General features: G+C 50.4%; 6 protein-coding genes across 6 annotated transcripts; 2 read left to right on the top strand and 4 right to left on the bottom strand.

The window, feature by feature from the left end:
- Positions 1 to 2,954: 2,954 nt before the first annotated feature.
- N7515_007304 (uncharacterized protein) lies at positions 2,955 to 3,479 on the top strand (the record flags this gene model as incomplete). The annotated part of the gene is made up of 1 exon (XM_056668048.1): positions 2,955 to 3,479. One exon carries the CDS (start codon positions 2,955 to 2,957, stop codon positions 3,477 to 3,479), a length of 525 nt encoding a protein of 174 aa, XP_056521644.1.
- Positions 3,480 to 3,992: 513 nt separating this feature from the next.
- N7515_007303 (putative MFS allantoate transporter) lies at positions 3,993 to 5,725 on the bottom strand (the record flags this gene model as incomplete). Its single annotated transcript, XM_056668047.1, has 4 exons — positions 3,993 to 5,023; positions 5,107 to 5,391; positions 5,449 to 5,479; positions 5,534 to 5,725. The coding sequence occupies 4 exons, from the start codon at positions 5,723 to 5,725 to the stop codon at positions 3,993 to 3,995; spliced, it is 1,539 nt and encodes a 512-aa protein (XP_056521643.1).
- Positions 5,726 to 6,138: 413 nt separating this feature from the next.
- Positions 6,139 to 8,169, top strand: N7515_007302 (amidase family protein; the record flags this gene model as incomplete). The annotated part of the gene is made up of 1 exon (XM_056668046.1): positions 6,139 to 8,169. The coding sequence occupies one exon, from the start codon at positions 6,139 to 6,141 to the stop codon at positions 8,167 to 8,169; it is 2,031 nt and encodes a 676-aa protein (XP_056521642.1).
- Positions 8,170 to 8,274: 105 nt separating this feature from the next.
- Positions 8,275 to 10,285, bottom strand: N7515_007301 (uncharacterized protein; the record flags this gene model as incomplete). Its single annotated transcript, XM_056668045.1, has 4 exons — positions 8,275 to 8,670; positions 8,740 to 9,150; positions 9,211 to 9,270; positions 9,326 to 10,285. The coding sequence occupies 4 exons, from the start codon at positions 10,283 to 10,285 to the stop codon at positions 8,275 to 8,277; spliced, it is 1,827 nt and encodes a 608-aa protein (XP_056521641.1).
- A 386-nt stretch (positions 10,286 to 10,671) lies between these two features.
- Positions 10,672 to 11,358, bottom strand: N7515_007300 (putative DNA repair protein Dds20/Mei5; the record flags this gene model as incomplete). Its single annotated transcript, XM_056668044.1, has 1 exon — positions 10,672 to 11,358. The coding sequence occupies one exon, from the start codon at positions 11,356 to 11,358 to the stop codon at positions 10,672 to 10,674; it is 687 nt and encodes a 228-aa protein (XP_056521640.1).
- Positions 11,359 to 11,525: 167 nt separating this feature from the next.
- On the bottom strand, positions 11,526 to 14,234 carry N7515_007299 (ubiquitin ligase complex subunit HRD3; the record flags this gene model as incomplete). The annotated part of the gene is made up of 3 exons (XM_056668043.1): positions 11,526 to 13,882; positions 14,015 to 14,146; positions 14,198 to 14,234. 3 exons carry the CDS (start codon positions 14,232 to 14,234, stop codon positions 11,526 to 11,528), a joined length of 2,526 nt encoding a protein of 841 aa, XP_056521639.1.
- Positions 14,235 to 14,996: the final 762 nt, after the last annotated feature.

Raw genomic sequence — 14,996 nt, 5'->3', positions numbered from 1 at the left:
TTTTTTTTTTGTTGGTTTTCGCTTTTCGTTCTTCTTGGAATCCTAATCAAAGTTGACCTCCTCGTCCCTGAAGAGCACCCAGAAACTCTTGAACCACCTTCCTCGTCTCTTTGGTCTCCGCGAGTATCTCTTGAAGCAGACGAGTTTGTTCGACCTCGTTGGGATCTTCTTTCTCAGAGGAAGGCATGCAGGCATGACCACCGGAGCGAGGGTGAGAGCGGAAGGCCGATGATGTTTTATCAGAGCCTGCTGTCTTCGGAGTTGACGCAGAGACCTCAACGGTGGTAGATGGCTGAACTCGGGCCCAAGGCTTGCCGAGACGACTGGCCTTGCGCTGCTCGGCAGCCAGCCACGCACCGAAAGATTCGACGGTCTTCGAGTAAGCTACATCGGGGGTTGTTTCGCCACTGAGAATAAGTCTCCACCTGGGGAGAGCGCGGTCAAGGACATCATCCGACAGGAAGCGATCGCCTTGGGAATCCGTCGCAAGGGCAACATGCCAATATGGTGCTCGAACGGTCCCGGCAATGTTACCAGTCAAGTAAAACACCTCTGGCATCTGGTTCATGCGCTCTGTGTCACCGGATCTGATGGCGTCACGTATCTCTCGCGCGGATGGTTCTGATCGGGTGGAGTTCACACTCACAGGCGGGCGATCAAGGCTCTCTACCGAGTTTCGTATGGTCAACGTCACTCAATGATGACCGAGTTGAGCAGTGTACTTACCTAAATCGGGTGAGAGCAATTCTTGGGAAGTCACCTTTGCCTTTCCGCCAGGCAACTTGCTCAAGTGGCAGAGGAGCCTCTCGTCTGCCTTTTCGTCAATCAGGGCCCGAACCTTCACCAGCCATTTTTCTAAATCCGTGAATGCTTCCGGTGTCTGGATGTCCTTGATGTCCTCCGCCTTCTTGGCGGTGGTAAAATGGATCAAGACACCAAAGAGAAATGCAGGAACCCGAGAGGGGACCTCGCCATGCTGTTTGATTGTCGTCAACCATCGACGAAAATTCAGATCAAGTTGCGCCTTCCTTTGTATATTACCACCCGCCAACAGGCAAGACTGCAGGAAGTCCACAGTTTCGTTCCGCCTCTGTTCCTCAATCTCAAGAGGAGTCGGGTTGGCCTTCGCAGCCATCTTGCAGTGCTTACAGGGAGCAAAGCACTGTGAGAGACGTTATAGTTAGAGAGTGCTGCGACGAGGCACCAGGGTGGTGACGAATGGATGGGTGCTTCAACTTACCTAAGTTGTTGACGAGTTGGATAATAGGTGACAGTCGGGGAAATGAGTGTCGGAACACAGCTGGTCAGATGTCTCTGGAAACAACACGTTAGAGTCACCAAAAACGGGAAGACGCCAGGAAGCAAGGTGTGAGAACAGACCAGTGATTGAAGAGAAAGAAAGTTGAATATGAATGCAGACGAAGATAGATGGAGAGCACGATGAATGAAGCGCACGATGGATGAAGAGCACGATGGATGAAGAGGAATGAACAACACAAGTGAAGAGAAAGATTATATAGTTGACGGGTCCTTGCCTCGCCTGCGAAGACAACGACGACGACGATTCATGAACAAACAAAATACGATGACAAACACCACAAGGGAACCTGGGGAAACGACGACACAACGACGATTGTTCATGGACAAAGAAAACACCATCACAATTAACACTACACAAGAACATGAGGATATAGTTGCCGGGTCCTTGCCTCGCCGGCGACGACGACGACGACGACGATTCATGAACAAACAAAATACGATGACAAACACCACACGAGAACCTGGGGACCCGACGACACAACGACGATTGTTCATGGACAAAGAAAACACCTATCACAATTAACACCACACAGGAACCCGAGGATAAGAAAAGGAAATGCTACGATATGAGAAAACACCACTCACGAAAACACAGGTACGAATCAAGGCGCTTTCAGCACGTTTTGGATGTCTGTGTTGAAGAATCTTGGAGACCGGATATGGTCAAAAGCGAGGACAAGTTAGAAGAGCTCAGGATCTATATCCAAGTATGTAAGGTGAGCGTCGGATGCAATCGAGCAAACTAACTTGATATCTACGGCAGCTTCTTTGTAAATTACTTGACGATCGTCTGAATAAATGGTCCACCAAAATACAATCCGTGAAGGCTACATGATTCCAGGAGAGAGGGCTCTTCTACCCACGTGAACGACCAACTACGACGAACCATTTACTGTGTACTTTGGCATGGTTCTTCTTTAGGCTCCGTTACCCTGCATACTGCGTACATAGAACCTTATTTTTTATTTCCTTTGTTTTTATTTGCGCATTCAACTTCCAGGGGAAAAAAGAGAAAAAGACGCATGTACATCTTTGAGGATGGATCTGTCAAGGCACAGCTGTTGCTCAAGAGGTCACCTATCCAGAGTACTGATCATCTTCGATATTGTGTCAGGATTGTACTAACTAGATATGATATCAAAAACGACAATCGAAGAAGTGGTAGCTGTATGCTTTCTGCAAGAGATGAGAATCATCCATGTCGTATGCATGAAGGGTGAACCTGATTTGGTATTGAGCCTACAGCAAAACCTTGGAATTTCAGTGCTCCCGCTGATTGATATGTACGTGTCAACTATCGCCATAAATAGCAACCAACTGAAGATGGTAGGATGAGAGGTCTCATAGTTCAAGGAAACAACCGGTTACTCATTGGCCACATATTCAAGCTGATTGGCGCACAACCTTTGGAACAATAGGTAGAACAACCTAGTTTGACTCGATACTATTATACTAGCCATAATTGACATATACAGAATGAGCAGATCCTGTACAGTGCAGCAGCTAACACGGTCTCGTCACTCTCATAGGAAAGACTAGTCACGTGTTCCCACAATACCCTCAAATTTCAACCCTCAGAAAGTCTTCAATTCAACAAATCTCCGACGCAAATTGCCAGTAAAAGAAATCCAAACATGAACATATTCCAAATTTCAAACCAGCTTTCTCCATCACCCACAAGATTTCCAGATTGTTGTCTAGGCATCTCCAGCACTCTAATAACCCACCTCGCCGCGCTTCTCCCCCGAAAACCCGCCTTTACCATCTCAATCGGTAGCGGATCGGGTCTTCTTGAGGCTCTCATCGTGCACGGCGATAAAAATGTGTCAGTCGCAGGGGTCGAAGTGGATTCCACTATCAATCGGTACATTGCCGAAGAAGACATGAACATCGTTGGCGGAGGCTGGGGCCTTTGCTATGCCGCCCAACAAGCCGCTGCGTGGATGTTTGTTTATCCTCGTGACCCGAAGCTCGTCACCAAGTACATTGACACATATGGCGATCAAGCTGTGGAGATGATTATTTGGCTTGGGCCAAGGGTGGATTGGCCGGATTATGAGTCGCGGTTTACTCAGTCACCGTTTTCTGAGTTGAGTTTTGAAGACAATATTGGCTTAACGCCGTATGAGACTGTGGTTGTTGCTAGACGACCATGTTGAGACGGTTTTTCCCTTGGAGTAAACAACATATCAAATCGGGCCATTGGGGCTCTTCGCACTCCACTTCGTGATCATTCAAAGTTCACCAAATTGCCACTACGAAGCTCCAATGGCATGTGAGGAGCTTACGAAGAGGTTTTTCAATGGTGCCCTAGCTGCAGTCAGGTGTAGACTGTCATCGTTACATGTACCTATCTCTCGTCCAGCGAAGAAAACAGGACTTCGCTTTCCCCCCACTCCCCAAGAGTTGATCAGACCGGCGACCCTGGAACTGACCTTCGCCATGTCGTCACGACTTCCAAAGTTGCGAAAGTTGCGATGTTCACAGGCAGACCAGCCGTTGTGTCCATGAAGCACTTGGCAGGAGCAAATACTACGGAAGATCCTACATGTGAATAATCATACAGAATCACGTTGATCGTAAATCATCTTTCACATTCACCACAACACTAGGTTCCCGTGGGTTTTGGAATGTTCAAGTAGCGAGGATTCCAATAATTCATACGCTAACACTCAAAGCGCATACCTAAAGTGCTTAGACTCCATATCCGTGATATCCTTAAACCCATCCAAGATAGCCTGGTTGGATACATGTTCAGCATGATCCCCCACAGCCATCGTAGCATCCCTCCGAGCATTCTCCCACCTCATGGACACATAAGCCCCACCAGCTAGAACGATGATACCAGCATAGCAAATCAACAAGCCCAGCAGACCGGAGAAATAGCGCGGAGACTCCCTCGCAAAGAAGATATTCGCCCCAGCGACATTCCCAGCCGCATACATAGTGAACCAAAGCCCATTAGCAACAGCCCGTTTCGTGTGTCCGGCAACATTGGTAGCGAGCAGATTCCACGAGATAATAACCGGGGCACCGACGAGGTACTGTAGCCAGGTACATCCGACCAGCGTCCAGGGGTGGTCGAGACTTGTGAAACGGATACCGAGCAAACCGCCGAAGGGAATGAGACAGACGACTGCGAGGACGATACAGCGCGAGTCCTTAACGTACGTAGCAATAAGGCCGCAGATGGGGACGATCACGGCTTCGATCGCGCCGGTGGGAAGTTGCAGGAGTGTAGTGTAGATGCCGTTGAAGCCAAAGCCTTTGATTAAGGCGGATGCGAAATTTGATGAGCCGCCGTTGATGACGCCGCAGGCGATGCCGACCGCGGCGTAGGAGAGGACGCGGAAGTCGTAGAGGACCTCCAGGGCCTGTCGGGGCTTGATGTCTGGCGTCTTTACGCCGATCATGTTTGAGGCGACGCGCTGCACGGCTACCACGCGCTGGCGGTGGGTTAGGAAGCGGGCGGAGCTGGGTGAGTCCGGCATTAGCCAGAGGAATAGGCAGCCGCCGGCGAAGTTCATGAGGCCGATTGTTAGGAAGATTAGTTGCCAGCTGTGTAGTGCGGTGTTGTGGGAGTGGCCGAGGCCGAAGCCTAGTAGGGCTCCGACCATTGTGGCCATGCCGTTTGCGCTGAGCCAGATTGCCATGCGGAATGGTTGTTCTGAGCGCTTGTAGAACATGGAGGTGATGTTCATCACTGGAAAAGGGGTATGTTAGTCATTGTTCTTGGTGTTTTGGGAATAACTAGTCACTGTAGTGTGTTATGTCAGGGCTACTCACTGCATGGGCTGACTCCGGCTTCAGCCATGCCCAGTAGGAATCGCAAGACCAGCATTCCTGGGTAGTTCTTTGCTCCAACATGGGCAGTGACGAGGACACTCCATATAAGAAGCATGCATCCCATATACTTTGCGACCGGCAATCGCTGGATCAGAAGGTTGGCTGGCAAGGCCCAGAAGAGGTAGCCGAAATTGAAAATGGCAGCAACCCATGAATATCGTTGGCCTTCGAGGCCGAGATCTGGGATTAGGGAATATGCAGATGCATAATTGAGTGATAATTTGTCTGCACAGGCAATGGGTTAGCTCTCCATCAAGAGGGCAATGGAGTGCTCAATCTCACCGAGGAATTGAATAACATAGGTTAAGTAGAGCTAGAGAAGAGAATGTTAGTATGAATAACACCATATGTCAGTAGGATTACTCACTATTGGCATAATCCTCCAATCGAGGATCTTCAGCACCTGGGCCCCCTCAGTCTCCAGTTCTTCGGCCGTCAATTGCTCTGCCTCCAGAAACAGATTGACTCCAATATCGTGAGTCCCTGCGATATCGCGAGTCTCGCCGAACGCGACATCTTTCTCCTTGGTTTGTTCTGCTTTTGTCTCTTTGACTTCCATCGTAAATGTGGTTTGTTGTATGTAGCAAGTTCAATTTGCGCGACATTCTGAGATCCCCGTGGTGTAATGCCGGCTTATTATAAGAAACTCGCGGGGGCTAGGGCCCATCGCCAAGTAGATAAGCCCATGTTAGCCTCATTATAAGTGATCTTGTGATATCTTATCATCTCTTGTCATTGCTTGAGAGGTTGAAAGATTATCTTTGCGATGATCGCGGACTTTAGTCCGAGCCACAGCGGACTTTTGTCCGCTTAGTGCGTCAACGTGGGGGGTAAGGATGGACTTGCCCTTCGCTGTTAAACGGCTAAGATGAGATAAAGACGAGACTATAAGTCAGATAGAATCAGTTAACTCACTCATTGTTCTCCCATACAACATTTGACAAGACTCAAGAGAGACCCACATCAACCATCATGCCTCCACAAGAATTCTCTCTACAAGACGCCAGTATCTCCGAACTCCACTCCGCACTCTCCTCAGGCTCTCTCTCTAGCGTGGAATTGGTATCCAAATACCTCCGACGAATCAGCGTCTACGACGCAAACAGCCTAAAGCTCTCCGCCATCCCAATCCTCAACCCCTCCGCGCTCGACGAAGCAGCCGCCTCCGATGCCCGGCGCGCGGCAGGTCTACCGCCCCGTCCACTAGAGGGTATCCCCTATCTAGCAAAAGACAGCATCAAAGTCAAGGGCATGACAGTCGCATGTGGATCGCCTGCATTCGAGACCCTCATCGCCAACGAAGATGCCGCATGTATCCAGCTTCTCCGCGAGGCAGGCGCTGTCCTTCTAGGCCGCACGAACATGCCCGCAATGGCGTACGGCGGCATGCAGCGCGGATCATACGGGCGCGCCGAAAGCCCGTATAACAGTCAGTATCTGGCTGCGGCGTATGCATCCGGTTCATCGAATGGATCGGCTGTTGCGACGGCGGCGAACTTTTGTGCTTTTTCGCTGGGTAGCGAGACTGTTTCTTCGGGTCGTTCGCCGGCGTCGAATAATGCCGTTGTGGCTTACACGCCTTCTAAGGGTCTTCTTCCTGTTCGTGGTGTCTGGCCGCTATACATTACGTGTGATGTCTTGGTACCTCATACCAGGACTGTGGCGGATATGTTCCGTGTGCTTGACGTTCTAGCCGTCGCCGATGCTAGGCCCACGGGCGATTTCTATCAGCAACAGAAACTCGTCTCTCTCCCTTCAATTGACACACTCCGACCAGAGACGTATTCGACACTACAGGACGATATATCCTTGCGCGGGAAGCGTATCGGTGTGCCATCAATGTACATTGGCGGCGATGACTCTTCCATTAAACCAGTTAGCAGAGTCAACACTCGACCCTCTATCATCAAACTCTGGCAGCATGCCAGGACGGTACTGGAAGCGTGCGGTGCAGAAGTCATCGAGACAGACTTCCCACTCGTAACAACCTACGAAGCAAACGCAGACAAGGGCCAGCTCGTCACCGTGGCAGGACTACCAGAAGGCTGGCCTGCACTGGAGCGGTGCGAGCTAGTCGCGCATATCTGGGACGACTTCCTGGTCAACAACGGTCAGAAGGGGTTCGAATCTCTGGCTAAGGTTGATCCAGCGACTATTTTCCCGCTTGCACCAGGGTCGCTCAAGGGTGCGCCTGATGCAGCCAATGCGTTACGATGGGAGGAAATGGTCCAGTACCCGCAACGAAGGCCTGAATCTGTCTACGACATCCCCGGTCTTCAACAGGCGATCCAAGCTCTAGAGAATGCGCGCAAGGAAACACTTGAAAACTGGATGGATAAGCTTGGGCTGGATGCTGTGGTTTTCCCTGCTAATGGTGATGTCGGTGCTGCAAATGCGGACTGCGATGAGGCGGCGTCGCTCTTCGCTTGGAGTAATGGCGTCAAGTACTCGAATGGAAACCGGCCTATGCGTCATCTTGGTGTGCCGACCATTTCTGTGCCGATGGGTGTTATGCATGATACTGGGATGCCTGTCAACCTCACATTCGCTGGGAAGGGGTACGATGATAACAGTCTGCTTAAGTATGGCTTTGCTTTTGAGAAGGCAATGAAGGCACGCGTTCAGCCACCACTGGTGCCTGCTCTTGACTCGGATAGTATTGAGGTCGGTCAAGACGTTCAGCCGTGGAATTCTCGGTCGACTGTTGAGTTGGTGGTGGAAACGCAGGGAAAGAAAGTCCAAGACTCCAATGTTGTGGTTCAGATCCAGGGTTCGATCGTGCCAAATGATGCTGGGCTGGAGAGTCTGGAATGTTATGTTAATGGTGAACCGTTCAGGCCGGTAATAGAGGGCGAGAGATGGTCCCTTGTGGCTTCATATCCTACGTCAGAACGTGATCAAAGTTGGGAGAGGTGGTCGAGTCCTGCTTTGAGGCAGACAATCGTTATCATCACAGCTCGTACGAAGGCTGGCTCGACAGCGGGCAAGTTGATATTATTGTAACCATTTGATGTCTCAATGCAATGAACTCTCTTCTGCAACCTCTCCGGCCGATCCATCCCCCGTCTTATGTATATCTCACCCTCCTAACAGTACAAAGCCTCCTTGTTATCTCATCACCTTTGGATCATCCCCCAAAGAGTCCTGCTGTGTACACCCCACATACAACATATCCTCAATCATCCCCAAAACAGCTCGATGCAAATAATTCTTCTTCAATTGCGCCAATTGCAACTCAGCCTCTCCCAGAGATATAGGCACACTAGGTATCTCCTCGAATGAGCCAAAATCCCTCATAATCTTCTGCCGAATGAACTCAAGCACATTCATATACGGCGTCGCATCCTTCCACCGATCAACGAAGCCCGCCATATTCGCGACACAAGTAGCAATGCCCTGTTGGGAGTTTTGTCTGATCCGTTCTTGACCCTGAATATCAGTCATAGCCATTGTAGCCCAGACAATGTAGAGCATCATGATGCCTGCTCGGAATTGGAAAACAAGCTAGTGGATGAAATCGCCAGTCAATAATGAATGACACTACATCCAAAATTTCAAGATCGTTTTACTTACTGCAGACCATGTGTAGCACATTACATGTCCATCTTCCTGCAAACGCCGGAAATTGTGGCATGCTTCCGCGATCGTCGCAAGGATTTCCTCTGTTCCCTCCATCTCGATGAAGTCCCGCTTCTCTTCGATCAGAATCAAGAGGCTGTATACATACAGCTTTCGCATCCATATCGGATGTAGGTAGCCGTATTGGGCATTATCTGACTCATAGTGTGGAATCTCTTGTCGCCATCTATCGAGAGCGGACTTGAAAGAGGAGCTGTAGCTTTTGCCGTCTCTGTTCAGTGCATTGCGGGACCGGCTCTCCCGCGATCTTCTGATGCTGGCTTGGATCTTGCGTAATCGAAATAGATGACTTATAGCAGGGTTTGTGCTGCGGGTGGGTTGGAGGGAGTCTCCCAATGTACACAACTAAGTTTTTCAGGTTCGTGACCGTGGGCAATTAACAGGTAGCATGGAGAGGTAACTCACATCATCGTCAATAACCCTGTACACATCTGATGCAGGCCTGTCCCAGCCAGAGACGATAATCTCATTGAGCATATAGCAAGTGATAAACATATTCTCCGACAGTACTTCTCCAGACTCGGTCATCAAGCCATTGTCGTCGCGTATTGAGACATGTTTGCGCATTTCTGTCATCGAGGCTGTGCAAAAAGGGTACCACAGAAGAGACGCTCGTGGTTATCTCCTCAGAGGAGGGAGAATGCATAGCGTAGAGTATCATGAATAGCGAGGCTTGAATTTGCAGCACCATAGACGGATGCACCACGATATGAGGGTAGTATCTCATGGCCGAGGCATAGAATTCTTTTGCGCGGACTAGGTGCGAGGGGTCTCGCTGGATGTTATTGCAAAGGGATGCGCCAATAGCATATACCATATGCAGGAAGAAAGCTTTCCATTCCTCCTGGCCGTCCAGGATCGCATCAGCGTGCCATGATTTCCACGCTGCTTCATTTAAAAAGGGCCATTCACGGTGAGTGACGGCGAAGTATACGTTGGTGTAGAGATCTTTCAGCCAAGGAGAATCATCACCCGTAAGGGAGATTGAGGGCGACATCTCCATCCATGGAAATTCAAACGTCGCTTCAGGAAATAGAGAAAATTCGTCTGAAGAAAAAGATGGAGGAGTGCACGGAGGGCCTTGAACAGCCTGTTGCAGTTCAGGCAGTAGTGGCATGAGAGAATCCACGTTATTTGCTCCGCTGCTGATATTCTGGTCGGCCATCAAGTAGTTCGGTACAATATCGAGCCCATTGCCATCTTCCTTCGCGAGATCCGTTTGGACCCCGACGTCGCAGGTTTCAACTGTCGAATCTGTTACACTAGATCGACGATCCAACTCGGCAACCTGCTGCTCAAGTTGTCTCAAGTATTCCAGCGGAATTGTGATGTTATCTCCCGCTTTACGGGACCGAGCAGGTAAACATTCTGCGCCTTTGCGACGACACTCGCCGCATGAAGGTTTCGCATGGTCACATTTTCGCTTGTGTCGGAAACAGCGCGCGCAGGCTATATCTCTAGGCTTCAGGGGGCGCGACATGCAGGTGTATGTAGAAGAGAGGAAATGCGGGGAACGCGATAAGGTCGGTCCATCTTATTAGGGCGCTGGAATAGGAAGGTCTAGGCGAAGATAAGCATTGCTTCTAGATCTCGTATTGAATGCTTCTTCTATTAGATATAAGATAAGCCGTGGATATAGTGAAACAGGTCATAAAAGTACATCATAGTCATGAAATCCCCTCCTCACCTCCTCAAGTCAACAAACGCCATATCAAGATAGCCCAATAGCCTCAGTTCTTGATCCATCCCTGAGCCTTGATATCATATCCGATCAACTTAGGATCAACATGGAGACTCTTGAGCATGTATTCCATGGTAAACTCCTAAGCAACGACGTTAGTACCCAGCACCACAGCAATATCAGCATCAACCTACCTCATCTTGACCCCCCTCCGCGCCTTGCTCAGCATCATCCTTCTCATCCTGCAGCCCTTCAGATGACTCTGCATAGTCATAACCCGCTTCATCATCATCAGCATGCTCCCGCTCATGTCTTTCACCATCGAAATCCCACCGGGACGCATCAGCCTTCGAACGCGCTTTCCAGGCCGTCAGACCTCCCATTCCAGACACCCGCTCCTTAGCACCGACAAACACCTCATCTGCTGCATCTTGGCTGACGAGCCGCCATTTCGAGATAAGGGTTTGCAGCTCGGTTGTCTTGGTCGAGGACTCGAGTTTCAGTGCTTGGTTTGCTGTTTCCAGTTTTGCGCGGAGTGCGTCGACCTGGGACTGGAGTGCTCTTTGTTGCTTTTGCAGTTCCAGGACCTCTGGGTCCGGAGGTGCTAGCGGTGTTTCTAATGAGTAACGACTGCGCTTGCGCTGAGAAGGTACTGGAGTTGCGGGGTGGGGTGGATTCGGGTCCAGTTGGGGCTCCCGAGGTGTAGTAGGAGTCGCTGAGACTTGTGTGCCGATGGGAGTCTTGGATGCAACAGGTGTAGATGGTAAGTCGTTGGTGCTTGTCGGCACAGGTCTGCGCAGTGGGGATTTAAATGGTTTGGAAAGAGCGGCAGCTGCATCGGTGCGACGACGCTTGCTAGGTTGGTGACTCATGATGCATCCGATGACTGCAGACTACGAAGTTGATATGTTGATCAAAGAGAGTGGAGACAAGAAGCTCGGAACTTGGAGAATAGAGATAATGAAGATGCGGAGATGGAGGCTTATCGATAAGGAATTTATTTACAAAAATGACGTGCTGAAATGTATACACGCTAGTGTCAATGGCCAACTCCTCCTGCTACCCATTGCCCAAACTCGGGATCACCAGGCTGAGGGAAAAAGCCACGGTCATTGGCATTCCCGTTACCATTTTGGGGATTGGCATTGCCATTGGCGTTCTCGTTTTGTCGATTGCGTAGCTGCTGCTGTTGTCGGAAATAAACCATGACCAACAGCGCAGCTGCCAATCCAACAATTAAGAGACCCTCGAGCATACCCTCGTCGATATCGAGATCCAAGTCATCATAGTAGCCATCCTCGTGGCTTTCAGATTCCAAGCCACGATACTCATCATCCTCGCCCCGTTGTTGATCGTAAAGGTCTTCGTAATAGCTTTCCTCGTCGTTCTCGATGAAGGTTTTGACCCACTCACTGAATGTGCGACGGGGTCTCGATTCTAATAAAAAGTGTGAGCGACGAGCTAAACAAATGGGCTTGAGTTCGAGGGGCCAAGGGGACCAAGAGGCTGCTTTACCTTCATCCTCGCGGATGGGATTGACATCACCGTTAGTGATGCGATTCCAATATCCACGGATACGGAGTTTGATCAGACTGAGCTTCACAGGTAGATACGCCTCGGGACTGAGATCGAGAGCCAAATCATAATACCGCTTGGCCATGTGGAAATCCTGGTCGACTGCAACTCCATTTTCATGCATCCAGCCTAGGTTCCAATAGCCCTGCGCACTGTGATGCGCTTCAGCGGCGTTGTGGTAACAGGTCGAGGCCTTGTCGGCGTCAATGGCTGTACCCGTGCCAGACAGGTAATAGTCACCCATCTTGACCAACGAGTCAACGTTAGCTTGCTTCGAAGAACGGGTCCAGTAGATCAACGCCAGCTGCGCATTGCGCAGTAGCGAGGAGCGAGCCTTTCCAACCCACGGGAGAATGGAGTTCAAGGAGAGTACAGAGCGATGCTCGTCGAGCAGGTAAGCCACATTAGCCTGTGCGTTCTCGTAGCCTTGCTCTGCGGCCATCATAGATGGGATAAGTGCGCCCTCCTTGTCACCAGCTTCGTAAGCCTCGTTTGCCTCCGGGAAGGCCGAGTGTATGATCTCTGCTTTCTCGGCAACCATTTTGTAGTAGGCGGCGGCCACGCCACAGTGTCGCTGTCTACCGATGCCAAAATTGGCCATCTCGGCCAGGTAATAGTATGCCTCCATCCAACCCCAGCGGGCAGCCAACTCAAAGTAACGTGTTGCGGTAGCCACGTCTCCTTGATCCAGGAACAGAGCGCCCAATCGTGATTCTGAGGCCGGGAGGTCCTGCTCTGCCGCCGCTTTGAAATATTGAGACGCTTTGTAACCATCCTGTGGAACCCCGTAACCATTGAGGTACACCAGGCCCATCCAATGCTGGCACAAAGCATCACCGTTCGCAACGCCACGTCGGAACCAAGTGAGAGCAGTAGGATAGTGTTGCTCCACGCCTTCGCCGCGAAGATACATCAACCCAATATGTCCTGCGGCCTTGGATGCCAGCTTATCAAGCCCGGCAGGTGGGTTCGAGTGGACGGAGCCATCCTTGTTCCAATATTTCTTTGCCACAACCTTGAAATACCTCATGGCCCGTCGGAAGTTACGCGGCAAGCCTCGAGCTCCCTCGAAATTCATCTTGCCGAGAGTGTAAGTGGCCTTTAGTTCACCCTTCCGGGACATGAGATCCAAGTATTCTAGTATGTCTTCGACACTAGCCTCAGACGCAGTATGGGCAGAGTCCCGTGCATTTTGACCCGAGCTCGACACACTGGCTCCCGGGCCGTAGACACCACCTTCTTCATCTGCCCAACGATAAGACTCTCGAATCATAGCGCTACCACCCGGAGGGCCAGAGCGGTAGTGCTCAACCGCCTTATCTGCGACTTTCTTGTAGTAGAAGATCGCATGATCACAGTCCTTAGGTGTTCCAATGCCGGTATGATAGCGGTATGCGAGCGTCATTTGCGAGCGGGTATTTCCTGATTCTGCTGCAAATTCATGATACATGAGAGCCTTTGCCTGGTCGCGTTCGACTGCACCCCCAATGCCTGTGGCATACATGAATCCGACCATATTTTGGGCTGTGTTGTTTCCGTCCAGCCAGGCTAATTCGTGATACCAACGGAAAGCCTCTTTGAAATTGCGGGGGTGGGAGAAGTTGCCATAGAAGTTCATCTCGGCCAACAGGAACATCGCGTCTGGGTCGCGGTCTTCATCTGCGACCGCTTTCAACTCCTCCACTGCCCCTGCGAGCTTTGTATCCAGTTTTCGCTCGGTCTTTCCGGTGTTAGGGCCATTCAAAAATAGAAACCGGACCGTTTGGCGGCCAAAGTGTACGGCAGTCCCTAGTAATCCTCTTGACTTCTCCGGTTGCAGAACTGCGTTATTTGATGTTCGAAGGATATTCCAAGCATTTTCGACCCGTTCTATTTTCAGACAATGATTTCGATCAGTATCAGACGGCAAATGACAAGGCGCTAAAGGATAATGCGCCGGAGCCCTCTACTCACGGGTCATGGGTCGGGGTTCTGGTTGCTCGGCAGCGAACGGGAGTTGGTGATCAGCATCGTTTCCGAGTGCCGTAGACCTTGTTTGGTCAGTGAGCAGTTGGCTAGGCCCAGCTGCGCATGTCTGTAATAGCACTGCAAAGGGATGTCAGCCGTTGTGGTCCTGCAGGGGCGGGCGGGACTTACGCAGGGCCGAGAGTAGGTGAGATAGCGGCGTCCTCATAATGCCTGCGAGATACGGATATGAGTTTTGGGTGAGAAGCACATTGCGACTCTAAGGCAGTGTAGATCACGAAAGTAACGGCGTTGGGGATCGTGAGATTACGGAGATGATGTAGATCCAGAGTACGGGCCACTTGGCTTGACGGAGCTTCGTTCTGCCGACGGCGAATCACCTGTGTACACAGTACATGGGACTTGCACCGTTTGTCTTCGTTCTCTCAGTTATTGTACCAAGACTTCTAGAGCTATTTAAGTGCACTGTAATAACTATATATTCTAGATCCTTAGTCAATGATACAACAACATGAAGGCCCTCCGACACATCATAGAAGCGGTGAGCATCTACATCAGCTCCGTGATAGTGGCCGCCACGTTCTACGTTGTACATTGCATGTGATCAAAGTACTCTACAAGATCCTATTGATCTCTTTACAAATTATGGCAAAGGAAATTGGAAATATCATTATCATTGTTTGAATTTCCTCGGCCCCTTGGTAGGGTGTGTACAGAACGGGAAAAGCAAGCAAAATACATCCCCAGAGCGCTGTCCATGCAATAAAATAAAACCGGCAGCCAGAGCTCCCCCAGTCGCAATCAAAGCCTGCACCTTCTTCTGACAGCGTCCATGGATTGAGTCCTTGGTTCTGACTGAAGTAGTGTGCAAAGTTCCTTGTTCACAATGGGGCGTTAACCATGTGCGCCTGCGAAATGGGGCAAAAAGCAATCTCGAAAAACTGGTGGCTAGAAACCGAACGAAGCACGA

This window comes from Penicillium bovifimosum, assembly GCF_028826915.1.
Source record: "Penicillium bovifimosum strain IBT 22155 chromosome Unknown utg000005l_segment0_segment0, whole genome shotgun sequence".
In the NCBI taxonomy this organism is placed as follows: domain Eukaryota; kingdom Fungi; phylum Ascomycota; class Eurotiomycetes; order Eurotiales; family Aspergillaceae; genus Penicillium; species Penicillium bovifimosum.
This window is presented reverse-complemented; position numbering and strand designations above follow the sequence as displayed.